The following is a 16,796-nucleotide window of genomic DNA, read 5'->3' as shown; positions in this document are numbered from 1 at the left end:
ACACTGCGTCTGGTGGTACGATCTCGTTCTGGATCTATTGGCTGTGGTGAAATCTCTGATCGGAGATCCGGTATTGTACATGGAATATAGAGTATACAGTAGTTACAGATAGATTACAGCTCACTCAGACTCGAGCTCCGATACCACTTCTTCGCATCGCTGGCAAATCTCCTCTTCGCTTGCCACCGGAACTGCATACCGCCAGCATCTCCCACATTTGGATGCTTGGGGCGCGTACACGTACACTGTGCCCTGGCCATCGGGGAGCTCGCACTCCTGCTCGTACTGCCACTCCGCCTGGCTTATCTCCGGGACGGACTCGCCGGGTGTGCCGAGGGTCACGGAGGACACGACAAACAAATCCGGTAGCTCTGAGAGGTGCTCGTGGAAGGTCGTGGAGGTGCTTGTGTCGCGGGGGAGAGCTACGTGCACGAATGATTGCAGCGACGAGCCGAGTTGTTTCTTTCGTCGGGCTTGTTCTTGCAGGTGCTTGATCACCGAGTGCACTGCGGTAATTTCCAGATGTCTCGTGTCCAGCGATGTATCATGCCATTCCTGAGCGGGGGTAGAGACGACCCGCTGCAAGGGATGGGGGTTGTGCAAGCGGATTGCCTCTGGCGTGTGCTCCCATGTCTCCTCGACGAGGAGCGGGGTGATGGGTGCGAGAACTTCCTGCAGGTGGGTAAAGATATAGAACAAAGTGGTCTGGACCGCTCGTCGGCTGCTGCTATTCTCGCCCAGCGTGTAGAGTCGGTCTTTGATGGCTTCCATGTAGAACGCCGAGAATTGGAGGTTGGCCCATTGGTTCAGCGTGCTGACGGCCTTGTAGAACTCAAAGTTATCACAGGCCTTTTGCGTCGTCTGCACCAGGTCCGACAGATGCTTCAGCGCAATGCGGTCAACCAGCTGCAGCTCCTGATACGGCAAAGCACGCTCGGGCTGGAAATCGCCCAGTGCACCGAGCAGCAGCTTGAATGTCACCCGGAGCTTGTGAAGACTGGTGTGTACGGTCTGAAGCACCTGCTTGCCAATCACTACGTCGCGCGTGTAGTCACTGCTCGCAGCCCAAAGTCGGAGTACATCAGGGCCCAGGGCGTCGTAGGTCGGACCTTCGTTTTCCGCCTGTTTCTTGGCTTTGCCCTTGCGTGGCGGGAGAGGAGGCAGAAGAGTGCCGTCCATGATCGTCTGCGGGGCAATGGTGTTGCCGATAGACTTGCTCATCTTGCGCCCAGTCTCATCAAGGGTAAATCCGTGGGTAATAAGGTTTTGGAAGGGAGCAGAGGCACCCTCGGTCTTGCCAGAGGCAAGCTGGTGGGCAATATAGGTCAAGAGACCAGACTGGAACCAGCCGCGGTGTTGGTCACTTCCCTCCAGGTATACGTCGGCTGGGTGGTTTCGGCCTTCCTGGGGGACGTCGATCTCCGCCCAGCTGGTGCCGCTGTCAAACCAGACATCCATTGTGTCTAACCCACGTCGGTATCCTACCGAGTCATCACGCAGAGATGGAAGTATCCAGGCGGGATCATCCGCACTGTCTGTCCACCAGGCATCGATGCCGCGTTCTTCAATCGTAGACATAATATGAGACACGCTCTCCTTGGTCAGAACCGCCTCGCCAGTGGTCCGGTGATAGATAGCGGGAATCGGGACACCCCAAGCGCGCTGCCGAGAGATGCACCATTCACTGCGGTTCTTGACAAAATTCTCCAGCCGGGATTTGCCCGCCTCGGGAACAAAACGGACATCTTCCAGGGATTGGAGAGCGCTCGCGCGAATGTCACCCACATCGGCGAACCATTGTTCGGTAGCCCGGATGATAATCGGGCGCTTGGAGCGCCAGTCGTAGGGATACTTGTGCTCGTATGCGTGCTGGGCGAGGAGTTGACCGCGGGCTTCAGCATATTCAAGAACAGCTCGGTTGCCATCTCCCAAGACAGACTTGCCGGTCAAGCGCGTGGGGTCATGTGGCATCGCCTTCTCTGTAAACTTGCCATCACCGTTAACGGGTGCAAATACCTCGATGCCGCGCGCAAGACACGCCTCGTAGTCTTCCATACCGTGACCCGGCGCACAGTGCACCAGTCCAGATCCCGAGTCAGCGGTCACAAAGCCTGCGCCGATGATCGGCTGGGAGTTGGCTTCTGGGCCCTTGAAAAGTGATCGATAGGTACACTTTTCGGCCAGTTCCGATCCCAGGATTGAAGGAATAATGACCGAAAGCTCCGCCTCGCCTAGCATGGACTGGAGGTACTCGAGCCGAGACTGGGCTACAAGCAGAAGGCCGTGTTCCTCAGACTGGACGATGGTGTACTCAAGCGATTCACTCACTGCGATGGCCGCATTGGCAGGCAAAGTCCAGGGCGTGGTAGTCCAGATAACCACGCTGACTTCCTTTCCCTCAATCAACGGGTCCTTTGACAAATGCGCTGGCATGTCGACCAGTGGAAACCTAACCAGAGCCGCTGTCGACATATGTTTATCCTTGTATTCCAACTCAGCCTCCGCAAGGGCAGTCCCCGACGACGGTGACCAGTACACCGGCTTGAACTTGCGGTAGATGAGGCCGTGGTCAACCATCTCCCGAAAGACCGCCAGCTGTCGCATCTCAAACGCCTTGTCCATCGTCTTCCAATGGCCCTCCCAATCCGCCATCACTCCAAACCCTTTGAATTCCTTCATCTGCCCCTTGACCGTTTGCCGAGCAAGCTGCCGCGCAGACTTGCGGATCACCGCAGGGCTCATCGAATCCTCCGCCACACCCATCTGCTGTAACCCTTGAAGGGCCTTCAGCTCGATGGGCAGCCCGTGACAATCCCACCCGGGCACATAGCGCACGCGCTTCCCCCGGCCCAACTGGACGCGGTTGATGATATCCTTGAGGATTTTGTTCAGTGCGTGGCCAATGTGCAGCTCGCCGTTTGCGTATGGTGGGCCATCGTGTAGGATAAAGGGCTTCGACGCGGGTCGTTCGTGCTGTTGCCAGGCGTAGAGCTCGTCGGTGCTTCGCTTCAGGTATTTGGTCCTGTCGGCTGGCGATACGCGTGGGGGGAATGTGGACTTGGGGAGCTTGAGTGTTGAGGTCCAACTTCGGGACAGCAGCTGCGTCTGTCGCATCCTCCCTGCATATCCTCAGGGCTGAGGCGTGGAGCGTGGAGATTCGGAGATCGTCGATTTTGAAGAACCGCCGCTGTTGTTGTTTTACCAAAGTTACGAGGTGGGTCCACCCAGCATTAGTAAAGTACTGTTTTATGTGGTAATCAGCGTTGAGCTCACCGTTTCGATATATTTATTTGATTCGAGCCTAGCAGCTAATTCTAAGATCTAGAATCAGGGTAATTCCGTGCAAAATATCTGGGCTTTACAGCGTTATGATTTGGGCGAATGAAGTTACACTCCAGGTGAGGCGGATATGTATTTGACCCGGGAAGATCTATACTCCCACAGCACTGCCGGGGATAATAGGTCCTCTCTTTTTTCGGGCCCGGGACGGGGGGTTTGACAAGTAGGAACAAGGTGTTCTGCTGGTGGTATGTCTTAGTAGGTATCTTTCCGATATCCCTCTTTCTGAACTTAGGCCGATACTTCAGTAAGTAGACCGAGATTATCTCGAAATAAATTGTCTCTTCCACCATAAATGTAAGAGCTGCTCTACCCCATAAAATCATCAAGATGCGCTGTAAAATGTACACACCCAAACTCCAGTCATCGCTCATGTCGCATATCAAATCAAAACCAAAAGCGCCAAAGGCCTGGAACTGCCGTTGCTCAATAGACCGTCAGACAGCTCACGGCACCATTCTTCAGCACCTCAAACAGCAGGCCCGGGAACCCAAAAAGCTCGGTATTCCCCAACCCGCCATCATGACTGTCACCACCAGCACGCGGACCTTTGGACGTGGTTTCTTCCCAGCCGCCGAGAAACTCGACACTATTCTCGGGGCTATCGCCCCAACCGCGGTTGAGTACCATTGGGCGCTGCATAGCCCGCTCTTCGTCTGCATTGCCATAGGCGCCTTTCCACACCCCGCGTAGTTGGGAAGATATCTCGTCGTATGGTGACTCGGAAGTCAGACCGTTGCCGGACTGGTCAAGGTGGATAGCCCAGCGGCTTCGGCGGTGACGATTGAAGGGGTAAGACCCCGGCACATTGCCGTGCAGGATGATCTTGGTTACGGTCAGTTGCGATGTTGACGGCTGAGGTGATGGGTCCGCTAGTCCAGAGGTTGGGAATGCCGGGCCCGGGGTGGTGGGATGTGAGATGAATGCGTCAAAGCCGTGGTGGAAGTAGTTGAAGAAGCATTCTGAGGGCAATGAAGCTGGGTCGCTGACGCTAGAGGGAGATATTTCTTCGTCTGAATCATCAGTCACGCTGTTGTTGGAGGAGTGATCAGTATCTGGGATGTCCATGCCTCGGCCGGGCGATGGGCTCAGGTGCAGTGGGTCGCCGCCCGCTGCACGGTGGATGGAAATGCGCCGGTCATTTTTACGATAAATGGCATCTGGTGGGCCAAATTCTGCAATCAAGTCCTGTGGCGTGGTCTCTCCCAAGTTAATCTGTAACGGCGCACTCGTCCGTCGGGTTACTTCTAGTTTCCCGGCCCCGAGGATGTGGAATTCCTCGATCTCGTCGGCAAATGAGTCGCGAGCTTTGCTTACCACGGCTGACGAGCGCGGATATTGAGGTTGCTGAGTAAAGAGCTTTGCTCGGGTCTCCGGCCATGAGGACCCTTGGAAAATGGCCATGGAGGTCGCTGATAAGGCGGCTGAGGATGAAAGTAGTGCTACAAAGTCGCAATGCTCGGACCACGCGGAGTGTTGGAGAGGGAAGGAAAATGCTATTCCCGGATATGACAGCACATAGGTGCCGAATGGTGACTGGTCAGCCGGCGGAACATATTCACCCGGGTAGGATGGGCCGAATAAACGGTTGTAGACATGTCGGAAGCTGGGCCCTTGGGGAGATGTGGTCGGCTCGGCGGACTTGCCACTCTTGAGAACGTCTTGGTTCTTGTATACCAGATCCACCTTGGAAAAGTCCAACACCTCGATCAGACGGAGTCGCTGGTCTGGACCATCGAACCGGAGGCGCAAGCCGTTTGAGGGTAGATGTAGCACCACAGGTTTGCGCAGTGGATCGGAGGAGGAGTATGCAAGATCGATGGCAGGATATGTTTGTGGGTGGGACTTGACTCTTGTCAGGACATTATGCAATGATGCGCCCAGTGCTAAGCAGCAGTTAGATTGTACCCCGCGCGTAGATTATCGGAGACATACTGATGTTGCCCAGGCCTTTGCCCGGGAAGGTCTGAACTGGCGCAGTTCGTGCAGTCATCGTAGTTTCACCTTCATGCGATATGAAACGCGTTGAAGACGTGTTTAAAAAAGCTCTGGGAAAGCAAGAGAAGTAAAGCAAGAGAGCAAGATAAGGAGATCACACGCGGGGAAGCGATGACGCTGAGTCATGTGGGAGGGGGAGCGTGACTGGTCACGTGGGGGTTGTTTTTGTTTTGCCCGAACGGATCCGCTTGGCACTCTGGATCGTTTACTTCATGCACGGATCTGCTTCCCAGATCACCTATCTCCAACTTGCTCTTCAACCATGGCTGGCCCACCCCGGCCTGCCTCTGCTATTCCAGCAGCTGCAAGAAGGACCAATTTGCGTCAACCCACTCGACGAACCGGCTCCACCGTGCCGGAGAGAGTGGCATCGCCCGCAGTAACAGGGAGACCGACTTCCACTGCTATGACACGTGCGACCAAACCGAGCCCTGACCAATCTGCCACCGGAAAACGAAAGGAGAGAGACTATGAACGTGAAATCAACGAAGACACCAGCATCCATGTGGTGGTGCGCTGCCGCGGTCGCAATCAGCGCGAGATCAAGGAGAACAGTGGTGTGGTGTTGTCCACTGAAGGTGTCAGCGGAAAGAATGTGGATTTGTCTATGGGACCGAATGCGATCTCTAACAAGACCTACGCTTTCGACAAGGTGTTCTCGCCAGGCGCCGATCAAGTAATTGTTTACGATGAGGTGGTTGTACCAATTGTCAACGAGGTAAGCCGATCGTTATCACCGGTGTGGGAGCATGGCGTGCTAACGGATCATAGATGCTTGCAGGCTTCAACTGTACTATCTTCGCTTACGGTCAAACTGGAACAGGAAAGACATATACCATGTCTGGAGACATGACCGACACCCTTGGGATTTTGTCCGATGACGCTGGTATCATACCGCGCACACTCTACTCTTTATTCCACAAACTCGAAGAGACCGAAAGCACAGTCAAATGCTCCTTCATCGAACTCTACAATGAGGAGCTGCGCGATCTGCTGTCCGCCGACGACAACACAAAACTCAAAATCTTCGAGAACGAAAAGAAAGGTCACGCGGGTACCATGGTGCAAGGGATGGAGGAAACTTACATTGATTCCGCTTCCTCCGGTATTAAACTGCTCCAATTGGGCAGTCACAGACGCCAAGTCGCCGCGACCAAATGCAACGATCTCAGTTCCCGCAGTCACACCATTTTCACCATCACCGTTTTTACCAAACGCCTTACTGACTCGGGTGAGGAGTATGTCAGCTCTGGAAAGTTGAATTTGGTGGATTTGGCTGGTAGCGAGAATATTGGTCGAAGCGGCGCGGAGAACAAGCGGGCCGCCGAAGCGGGCTTGATCAACAAGAGTTTGTTGACATTGGGACGTGTGATCAACGCGCTGGTGGACAAGAGTGCCCACATCCCGTATCGAGAGTCGAAGCTCACTCGTCTGTTGCAAGACTCTCTAGGTGGTCGAACAAAAACCTGTATTATTGCCACGGTTTCCCCATCAAAAAGCAACCTGGAGGAAACAATTTCGACCCTCGATTACGCATTCCGAGCCAAGAACATTCGCAACAAGCCTCAAATCAACTCTCTTGTGTCGAAAAACAAGCTGCTCCGAGAGATCGGCATGGAAATTGAGAAGCTGAAGAGCGATCTTATTGCAACCCGCCACCGCAACGGTGTGTACATGACCCCGGTTGCGTATGAGGAGATGACCATGGAAAGCGAGTCCCGGCGAATCGTCAACGAGGAACAGCGAGCCAGAATTGAATCCATGGAAGCGAGTCTTCGTCACAAAGTGCAGGAGTTGTTCACCCTCACCAGCAACTTCAATACCCTGAAGCAGGACAATGAATATACCCAGCACAAGCTGACCGACACCCGGGGCGTGCTGGAGCAAACAGAAAAGAACCTCAAGCACACCTCCGAGCAGCTGGATGAGGAGACACTTGTGCGGAAAGCTCATCAGAGCACTGAGAGCAGACTTCGTCAAATCGGAGCAGAGATTCTGACCACCCTGGATGGCACCGTCGCGGACGTTAATGGTCTGCACGCGAAGATTGACCGCAAGGACAACCTGGAGTCGGATAATCACCAGACCTGGCAGTCGTCCACGGATGAAGTTAGCCAAGTCACCCAGCAAATCGATGCCCGCATGGAAAACTTCCAGATGCAGCATGCTAATCTTTTGGCGAGCATGTCGGGCCGTATCCATCGTTTTGTTGACTCCGAGCTTAGCGCAGTCAACTCTGCTCGGTCTCAGCTACAAGAATTTGGCTCCACCTTTGACAAGGTTGAATCCGATGCCAAGAGCCAAACTTCCGGTGCTCACGATGAGATGAATGAAGTTCTTGAGGAGATCAAGATACTTCGTGAGGATGTGAAGACCAAGGTTGGCGAGGGTCTGAATGGACTGTCTGCTGCTGCAGCTCGCATTTCCAAGGAGGTTATTGGCGAGTTCTCCGAATTTCACTCCCAGCTGCATACATCCTACAGCACCCTTGGCAAGGATTTCAAGGGCATGTTTGAGAACATGGTCTCGCATCTGGAGCAGCAGAAATCCGAGATCAACAAGTTGCGCCTTGAGCTTCAAGAAGCCAACCGCCAGTCGGTGGAGGCTAACCGCAAGGCTTCCCAAAATCTTGCTCAAGTTCTCGAAGAGGAGCATGCGAGTGCTCAATCAGAGCGCGACAACCTCATGTCGCAGATTCGCATGCTGCTGGATGAGTCGAGCTCACGGCAGTCCAGTCGCCTCAAGGGCAAGGTTGATACCCTTCGTAACGACATGACCGCTTCGGGTGACTCTCTTGAACATGCTACAGCGCAGTATGACCGACACATTGATGAATGGATCTTCAAGGAGGAGCAATTTGCCAAGGACGTCACTGCATCTAGAGACGAGATCAAGGCCAAGATGCAGACGGACTGGGAGGTAAGATTCTCCGTGTTCTCTTTTTCCAAAGCCAACGCTAACCACAACAGACCTTTGACCAACGCAATGCTTCCATCCAGCGAGTTACGGAGTCGGTTCACCAGGAGACTGTGCGGATTGTGGATGCTCAGATGAGCGACATGAGCAAGCAAATGGAGGCCCTTGACGATTTCGTTGCGAAGGCCCGGTCGCACAATGGCCGTTTCCATGAATCACACATTGGCAGCCTGGACGCCATTTCCAAGAATGTCCGGGAGTCTCGCACCGCCGTGCAAGGGCAGCTGGACGGCTTCGGTGAACGCATCGGCCGTCTCCAGGAGGATACCAACATGCACACCGAGAAGCTCGAGCAGTCCACTGCACCTCTTCAGGATGGTGTCCGCCAACCTCTTATCGAACTTCGCGCCAACATCCAAAGCCATCCGATGAAGGAGTACGTGCCGACTGGTATCACTCCTCAAAAGCGGCGCTATGAATACCCCTCGACTCTCCCTCGCACCGAACCCCATGAGGGTCTTCGGTCACGGCATCGAGTTTCCAAGCAATTCACTGCTCTTCCCTTCAACGAGGAGCCCTTGCCTCCCCCTCTCCCAGAATCCCCAGCCTCCTCGCCATCTAAATCCTATGTGTATAGCGATGCCGCGGAAGAGGTAACTCACCCCTCTTCTTCATCCGCGCCCACTTCCAACACTGGCCTTAGGGAAGTCGATGTAAACGTCGCCAGACAAGTCGGATGTGATGACGACGACACTGCGTCTTCCAAACCCGATTCTTCCGCCGCCCCAGTCATCACAGACCTGGACGAAACCCCCGAAAAGGACGAGCCCGAGCAACCGGCTCTCAAGCGCCGCCGCTCCGCGTCCACCAACCCCGCGGAAAGCAAACTGCCTCAGAAAATGCTCTCCAAGAGGATGGCCGGCATGATGGAGGGTCGCGAGAACGTGCCTCCGTCTACAGCTGCCGGTCGTCGCTACCTCCGAACCCGTCCCTCGGACTAGTTGCACCATTTTGATTTGATTCTTTACGTGACATCTTGATACCCAATATCGCTGGTACTTGCCCCCTATTGACCGGAGTTTCTGGCTGAAAACCGTAGTGGAATTGTCGTTCGCTTTTTCTTCTTTTGTTGAGTCTTGGATCTGGTCTTTTCTCCATGGCGTTGGGATCGTTATGAATAGATATCTTACTCTTACGGCCGTCTGGTCTTAATTGATTGCATCACATCTGATATTCAAATAGTAAAAGTAAGCAGTGGTATCCCCAAGAGCACTGTCCAGTGTGTGGATGAAAACGCCATGCATCTCAGAATCGCGCCGATACATAAGTCATAGCGCCATTAAGCAATAGATCTCGAAGGAGATCAAGACTCCTCCACCTCCTTCGTTTCAGCCCCCTCGTCCCCAACCTCCTTCTCTCCACTCGCAGCTTCCGCCGTATCAATAATCATTTGCAACTCCCGCATCCTCTTCGCAAACTGATCCATCATATCCTCCAACCTCTGCGTCCCCCTCTCCCGCGCAATCTCCCCAGATAACCCATCCGTCCCACGAATCTTCAACATGAACCCATGCCCCGCATCACCTGGGTTCCCATTCCCATTCTCGAATGTCGGCGCCGCTACGATCTCACTGCTGAGGACCTGCCAGCTCGGAGAGAAACTCTTGGCGCTGACTACCCGGAACTGGGGTACGCTCGACCCTGGCGACTGGCTTAATGTATGTGGTTTCATCTCACTGATCCCTGGATTCGGTGCAGAGGTTGGGGTTGGGGTTGGGTTTGTGCTTGTGTTTGTGTGGACTGGTTCGACGTCTAGCACGATGTAGTTCTCGCGGACTCCCGGGATTGGAGGTGGGAGCAGGGTTGATTTTTCCGACTCGGCTGATTTGTGGACTTGATCTTTGTTGGTTTCGGTTTGTTGGGCTTCTAGACTGCGGAGTGCGGCCTCTGTTACGATGTCCGTGTCATCGTCGGAGAAGATGTAGTGTACTGTCGGGTGGTGGTAGTCTGATGTGTGGGCGTCTTCAACTAGAGTGAAGAAGGGCTGAAATCCTGGTGTGGAGCGTTGCTCTACACCCTCTTCGGGGACATCGTGGACATCTGGGGCATCGTGTATGGGGCTCTCATCATGTATCGGAGAGGCGTGTACTTCCCGCGGATGCGGCTCTGCAGCTGTTTGGTGCTCCTCGTGTCCGCCGTATCGATCGCTCGGTCTTGACGCGGCCTCAGGCTGGCTGTGCAAGTCCCGGAGAGACGACGAGGTCGAGAGAGGATGTGGGTTGGTCGGCATCTCCGCTACATCGTTGGGGAAGTCAACCGGTCCACCGGTGATGTCGCTCCCCAGCTCTTATCGATAAGGAGATATGAACACGTGACGTTATTGCTACGTTATGCTCTCAACGGAGAGCCTCGGATTGAAAGCCGACAAGATGTTTCTCTGTGATATGGCTAGATGGTCAATCTTTGCAATTGAAAGGTTTTGGGTGACGTGTTTTAAGATGGATATCGAGTAATGTGGTGCTGTATATTCGCCGTCGGATCCACGGCACCAACTAGATTGTCAATAATTCAGTCTTTCTGGCCATGGAAGGTTATATTGGTCTGAGATTAAAGTGTATTGAAATCGGAGGTGTAATCCTGCAATCAATCGCAATACTTGGGGAACGATGGTCAATGATTCAAACCATGTGATTTTGACGGTCTTTGGAACCATTGGTCTTTATCAATGGCCACTTATCCTCGCGGGGGCACTAATACAGAGGTAAAAGTGCATCGGAGCATGTCCGCCGGTACAAAATGTCGCCTTGGCCCATAAAAAACGCTATCAAGAAATGTTGCAGGGGTATCCTTGGAATCAACCCGTTGAACGCCGGAATATGCAAGATTCGATGATCACTCCTCCGTTTGTTTCCACTCAAATTCTGAAAGCGGTTAGCAATGAAATTCAGCCCTGGAATGGGTGTCATACTCTGGCGACACATCGGACACAGTCCCTTGGATGTTTCCTGCTGGATCCAGGTCATGAGGCAATGCTGTTGACCCGCCGTTAGTCCACAATCCCCGTCGATACGCATCTCGTCTCACCATATGAAACGAATGGCCACATTTGCCGAGAACTGTAGACATCTAATTAGTCCGTAGCCCTGGAATCGGAACCGTGTCGACCTACGCAATGAGCAGTCATCTCCCGGAAATTTGCAGGTCGGGCAGGTACCGTCGAACTGGACGCGACAGATACCGCAAACCTCATCCTCGGGCATATCCCAATGCCAGGTAGCGATGGCGTTCCATTCTTTCAGCGTAACCTTCATGTTGCTGTGAAGCGGAGTGGGGAAAAAAGGTGGGTGAAGGAAGGTGAAGGTGAGCGGTGACCGATAAGGGTTGTTTATCGTTCACATGGCCTTCTCCGCACCTGGCATCCAAGCTACATTCCCTGTATTCCTGGATCGCTGTCGACCATGGCTTCCATGGTATCTCGGGTGGGTTTGCCTGCTCGGTCCTTCCGTTCAAACAAGGCCATCGGATTATTCACTCAGGCCCGCAATGTCTCCTTCTCCTCGTACCTGGTGACCCCTAACCAGCTCAACGAGGCTCTGAAGAAGAACCCCCCGACCAAGATCTCCACATCGCCTAGAGTGATTCCTCTCTGTGCAGCATGGTTCATGCCTAATGACCCCGAGGGTCGCACTGGAATCGAATCCTTTCGTCGGTCTCGGATCCCCCAGTCTCGCTTCTTCGACCTTGACGTAGTCAAAGACCATGACTCGCCTTATCCGCACATGCTGCCTACTTGCGAGACCTTCGCAGAGGCCATGAGCGATCTCGGTATTCGCCGCGATGATGAGATCGTGGTTTACGACACTGCCGAGCTGGGCATCTTCAGCGCTCCGCGCGTGGGCTGGACCCTGCGCGTGTTCGGCCACTCCAACGTGCACATCCTGAACAACTACCGTCTCTGGGTCAAGGAGGGTTTCCCCACCGAGAGTGGTGAACCGGCACCTGTGGAAAAGTCCAAGTATCCCGTCCCCACCTACGACTCGAAGCTGGTGATTTCCTTCCGCGAGATGAAGGAGCTTGCACTGGACTATGGCAAGGAGGGTGCCGAGGAGATCGAGATCCTAGATGCTCGTTCATACGGCCGCTGGGCTGGCACTGACCCTGAGCCACGCCCGGGCCTGCCTTCGGGCCATCTGCCGGGCTCCAAGAGCATGCCGTTCCAGGAGTTCCTCGATCCGGAGACCAAGACGTATCGCTCTCCGGAGGAACTGCGCAAGATATTTGAGGAACGGCAAATTAATCCCGAGCGCTCGATTATCAGCTCCTGCGGTACTGGCGTGACTGCCAGCATTATTGAGACGGCCTTGGGCGAAGCGGAATATGGAAGCCCGAATCTGCGTCGGGTATACGACGGCAGCTGGACGTGAGTCATATCCAAGACCATAGGAAATTTATTTCATACATGCTAACTCTTTCTAGTGAGTGGGCACAGCGGGTCAAGGAATCGGATGGTCTCATCAAGAAGGTGAAGCAATAGGAATGCGAGTTGGATACCAATTTCACGATGGCAGGCAGATCGGTCACTCTTCTCTTCTTCCCCTTCCATTTATCTCATGTTTCTATTAGCTAGATTCTCCCCTCGCACATATAGATTCATCGCTATTCATATCCATATTCAGTTATATCCCATCCATCTCATCTCGGTTCGTACCTGACCCGGGGTACCCGCTTAGTCAGATACGGCGCCGACTTCATTTTCGTTCCTAGACATCTTTGTACTCTGTTCTTCGTGCTACGTGCGTCGCGACAAAGATGCTGCAGATGTTATTCTCTTGTTCTCTGGCTTCTCACTGTGAGTGCTCCGCGTTATACCGGCCGCCCGCTCGCCCCCACATTCCCATGTCCCTCCGTCAAACCTCCTTCGCTCCCTGCTGACGGTCCCCTCTCCAGCTGCGGCTGTTCACACATCCAGTTCCCCGGTCTAGGGCATACTGGCCCTCCTCCGACCCTCTCTGCGAGACTCACTTTTCTCGTCCGCCATGTCGACCGGACGCAAGACCTTTCACTGCGCCGTGGACGAGACGGCTCTGACCACCAATATCAGCGAAATCAAGAAATGGACCACCAGCGGGGCCATCGATCTCATTGTTCCTCTTTACAGTAGGTGCACAATGAGAGAGAGAGAGAGAGACGGTCGTTCTCTCCGATGTCGCATCACTTCTCTAACCCTTTCTTCCTGTCCAGCTCTTGAACGGCTCCATGCCTTGAAGCGGGCGGGATCGCAAATCGCGATCAATGCCCGCGAGGCCGTTCGCTTCCTGGACCGCGTCACCTCCGGCAAAGACCACATCGCCGCCGACCGCGTCGCCCTGCAGGGTCCGATGGAACAGTACGAGCACTGGGAAGAAGCCGAGAAATTCTTCCTGCCGGAATTCGAGGAAGAGCCCGAGGCTCTCGACGAGACCGCTTCCCCCGAATCGGCGACCGACTCCCCCAAGTACCACGGCGCCTCCGAATCGGACGATCTATCGCAGATGCTACTGAGCAAATTGAATTTCAAGAATCAGACCGAGGCCCCTTCGATCACCTCCGCCGGCTCTCCCAGCGGACCCGGCTCGCGCACGTCCTCCCGCAGTTCGCGCACCAGTCCCGAATGCGCCCAACATGAGAACGGTGGCACCGGCAAGATGGAGAAGACCAAGGGACATCAGCGTGCTTCCTCCGCATCCAACATTCCCGTCGTTCCGTCGGTTCTGCGCCCGTTGTTGAGTGCGTTGCTGTGGCGGCTGCACAGCGGCCCGGATGCTGAGAATTCTGCCAAAAGCTGTATTCTGGTGACCAACGACCGCGCGACTCAGGTATGGGCTCAGAAGTTCGGTATCGGCGTGAAGAACATTGTCCAGCTGCGCACTGCGATTCAATACGAAGAGCGCGAATACAAAAACCGTTGCAAATACGTTGAGAAGACTCAGACCCACGCTACCGAGCCCAAGACTCTGTTGACCTACGAGGACGACAGTGACGAGGACGAGCTGGTCTTTGTCCCGCGCGGCCGTGGTAGCGGTAGCGGCAGCGGCAGCGGCAATGGCAAAGGTTCTTCTTCTCGTGGTGCACGGGGCGGCTCTTCTCGCAAGAACGCTGCTGCAAAGGCTACCCCAGCGACTCCGGAGACTCAGGCCCCGGTTGAGGTCCCGACACAGCCCATCGACCCGGACTCGTTCAGCCGATCCCTCGGTGCGAACAAGACACCGACGGTGGATCTGAGTTCTCCACAGGGGGCTGCCCGAGGCATGTCCTCGGCCTCGCGTCGCTCTGCCAGTTCCCGCCGTGGAGGATCTACTCGCGGCGCGGCGCGCGGCAACGGCCGAGGACGAGGCAAGCTCTGGGTTCCTTGAAGGCGCGAGCGGGTCTGCCGATAGCATCTGTGTCTAACGACGCGGTGCTGGCAGACCAGTGTGACTCCATGCATCCAGAACCCGGGTTTGTCTCTTTTCCTTATGCAGGACGGGCATCGCGCGAGGGAAATCCGTGCTGCGACAGGGCGTGTTTCTTCCCCCCCCTCTACCCCAACCCACACCACTGAACCCCCGGCATCAATCCCAGACCGTGGCTGGCCGAATCCCGGCGATGAATCTGCCGGATTCCATTCGATCCGCGGCTGGTGATTACTACTTCTACCTCTACTCGAGGGGCCTGTAAGGTCTCCCTGGACTGACAGAGTAGGCGGTGCCCTGGGAACCGTTGAGAAGTTGCTGATTTTGGCGCGATCTCGTGTATGATAGTGGATTTCCGATCTACTAAACTTATCTGGTTATCTTTTCTCATTCGTAGAGTCCAAGTAGTGTACGACACGAGTCGCAGTCTTGTGTTTCAGGTACCCCGCGTGACGTCCCGCGGAACATCATTTGACTGGTTCCCAACTTCATAACTTCCCAACTTCACCACTTCACCTCTTTACCGCTTCAACTATTCCACTCCAATATCCACTACTCCATTACATTCCTTCAACCTTCAATAGCTAAATTCTTCAATCATGTCCGTCGACCAACGCCCTCTTACCACCCACCACGAGCGCCGCAACTCGCTGGAGAAGCACCTCCAGACCCGTCCAGACGTGCAGGACCTCAAAAACCGCCATATCCTGCTGGACACGAACGTCGCTCCGTATGTCTTGCCGACTTACAGCTCCGTCATTTTACAGCTCCTTAACTAACTTCCGCAGGGCCCTCCAAGCGGCCCACCAGGAACTCGCCCGCCAACGAGCTACCGACGATCTCAAGAACAAGCTGGGGAAGCGACCCGACCGCGACCAGCTCGTCGAGCGTGAGTCTACCCATACCCTTCCCACTTCATACTCTGCTTCTACACCGAAGCCCTACATTTAAGTTCTCGTTGGATTTGCGCTAACACCGCGGGTACAGGGAACATCCTCCCCGCAACCAACGCTGCCCCAGCGCTACAAGCACAGGCCCGCGACCTCGAACGCAACATGCTGGCCGATAACCTCGAACACAAGATTCAAAACCGCCCCGAGCCCGAGGAGCTTATTTCGCAGGGCATCTTGTCCGAGGATGAGGACCCCCGCTCCGCATGATCATTGCGTGATCATTGAGTCTTTGGTTTGCCTGGACTACGGGTGACTCGACTCGAGGAATGAGATAACGAAGGCGTTGTGGTTTGTGCTTTTTGCTCCCTCTTTAGTTTTGACCGTCTAGTTTTGATTTGTGCTGTGCTCCGGCACTGTGCGGGGGGTGGTGATGTCACCGTGACGCTTTGTCCTCCTTACTCGTATGAAGCTTTGTCGAACTGCTTTCCCCGGATCCGGTAGTGTAGACTGGTGGGGCAAATCGTAATTGGTATATTGTAGTATATTGTATATTGTCAATTGTCAATTGCCAGATGGCAATGGAGCTTTGGATGATCTACGTGAGTGGAGTGTCTTCCCCACTGCGATAACGTTGATCGCTATCGGCGATGGATAACGTTGATCCAGACCGGTTACCCCCACCGCTCGTTGGCTTCTGACGTTCCGGCAAATTTGCATTAACTCTGGGCAATTGGATAAGCCGAATACCTCGGATGATACTGGTGAAAAGAGCGACAGCTCAACGGATATGGCACCGGAATGGATGAAAGGCTGCGGATAACCAGGATAGTAGAAGATTGCACAGTCCAAAATAGTCTCGAAGTGATTTATCCAGAGTAGACAGATGGGGTAATTAGTAAATCGAGTGGTGTCTTCCCGATAACGTTGATATCAGATCACAGTCAGTCACTTTCTTGAAAACAATATCCTCCAAACACGGGTCATCGGCGAGCACCTCTCGGGAGAAGACCAGGGGATAATGCATTGGCCTCGAATCTCCGTTCGCCATTGATACCAGTAAACTCCGACCAAGGGCACCGAATTATGAACGGCAAAACTCCGGGCGAATGCCAGTAAGCTCCAAGACAATGACCTCTGCAGAAAAGAGCATCAGAATTTACTATCAATTACGTGTCCATCTTCTTTTCATCGATCTCCCCTTCATTTCTCAACAGTTCGT

At 54.3% G+C, this 16,796-nt stretch overlaps 8 protein-coding genes across 8 annotated transcripts; 4 read left to right on the top strand and 4 right to left on the bottom strand.

Moving 5' to 3' along the window:
* Positions 1 to 120: 120 nt before the first annotated feature.
* On the bottom strand, positions 121 to 3,114 carry N7498_006059 (isoleucine--tRNA ligase ISM1; the record flags this gene model as incomplete). The annotated part of the gene is made up of 1 exon (XM_058453121.1): positions 121 to 3,114. One exon carries the CDS (start codon positions 3,112 to 3,114, stop codon positions 121 to 123), a length of 2,994 nt encoding a protein of 997 aa, XP_058307312.1.
* A 651-nt stretch (positions 3,115 to 3,765) lies between these two features.
* N7498_006058 (UPF0183 domain protein) lies at positions 3,766 to 5,332 on the bottom strand (the record flags this gene model as incomplete). The annotated part of the gene is made up of 2 exons (XM_058453120.1): positions 3,766 to 5,225; positions 5,275 to 5,332. The coding sequence occupies 2 exons, from the start codon at positions 5,330 to 5,332 to the stop codon at positions 3,766 to 3,768; spliced, it is 1,518 nt and encodes a 505-aa protein (XP_058307311.1).
* A 267-nt stretch (positions 5,333 to 5,599) lies between these two features.
* Positions 5,600 to 9,254, top strand: N7498_006057 (putative kinesin family protein (BimC); the record flags this gene model as incomplete). The annotated part of the gene is made up of 3 exons (XM_058453119.1): positions 5,600 to 6,055; positions 6,109 to 8,256; positions 8,307 to 9,254. 3 exons carry the CDS (start codon positions 5,600 to 5,602, stop codon positions 9,252 to 9,254), a joined length of 3,552 nt encoding a protein of 1,183 aa, XP_058307310.1.
* Positions 9,255 to 9,616: 362 nt separating this feature from the next.
* On the bottom strand, positions 9,617 to 10,543 carry N7498_006056 (uncharacterized protein; the record flags this gene model as incomplete). Its single annotated transcript, XM_058453118.1, has 1 exon — positions 9,617 to 10,543. One exon carries the CDS (start codon positions 10,541 to 10,543, stop codon positions 9,617 to 9,619), a length of 927 nt encoding a protein of 308 aa, XP_058307309.1.
* A 602-nt stretch (positions 10,544 to 11,145) lies between these two features.
* Positions 11,146 to 11,564, bottom strand: N7498_006055 (anaphase promoting complex subunit 11; the record flags this gene model as incomplete). The annotated part of the gene is made up of 4 exons (XM_058453117.1): positions 11,146 to 11,174; positions 11,222 to 11,285; positions 11,338 to 11,369; positions 11,423 to 11,564. 4 exons carry the CDS (start codon positions 11,562 to 11,564, stop codon positions 11,146 to 11,148), a joined length of 267 nt encoding a protein of 88 aa, XP_058307308.1.
* Positions 11,565 to 11,711: 147 nt separating this feature from the next.
* Positions 11,712 to 12,787, top strand: N7498_006054 (sulfurtransferase; the record flags this gene model as incomplete). Its single annotated transcript, XM_058453116.1, has 2 exons — positions 11,712 to 12,673; positions 12,730 to 12,787. The coding sequence occupies 2 exons, from the start codon at positions 11,712 to 11,714 to the stop codon at positions 12,785 to 12,787; spliced, it is 1,020 nt and encodes a 339-aa protein (XP_058307307.1).
* Positions 12,788 to 13,289: 502 nt separating this feature from the next.
* Positions 13,290 to 14,645, top strand: N7498_006053 (uncharacterized protein; the record flags this gene model as incomplete). Its single annotated transcript, XM_058453115.1, has 2 exons — positions 13,290 to 13,410; positions 13,495 to 14,645. The coding sequence occupies 2 exons, from the start codon at positions 13,290 to 13,292 to the stop codon at positions 14,643 to 14,645; spliced, it is 1,272 nt and encodes a 423-aa protein (XP_058307306.1).
* A 638-nt stretch (positions 14,646 to 15,283) lies between these two features.
* N7498_006052 (RPEL repeat-containing protein) lies at positions 15,284 to 15,844 on the top strand (the record flags this gene model as incomplete). The annotated part of the gene is made up of 3 exons (XM_058453114.1): positions 15,284 to 15,414; positions 15,473 to 15,573; positions 15,672 to 15,844. The coding sequence occupies 3 exons, from the start codon at positions 15,284 to 15,286 to the stop codon at positions 15,842 to 15,844; spliced, it is 405 nt and encodes a 134-aa protein (XP_058307305.1).
* Positions 15,845 to 16,796: the final 952 nt, after the last annotated feature.

The sequence above is a fragment of the Penicillium cinerascens genome (assembly GCF_028974065.1).
Source record: "Penicillium cinerascens strain IBT 15544 chromosome Unknown contig_6_segment0_segment0, whole genome shotgun sequence".
Taxonomy (NCBI): Eukaryota; Fungi; Ascomycota; class Eurotiomycetes; order Eurotiales; family Aspergillaceae; genus Penicillium; species Penicillium cinerascens.
This window is presented reverse-complemented; position numbering and strand designations above follow the sequence as displayed.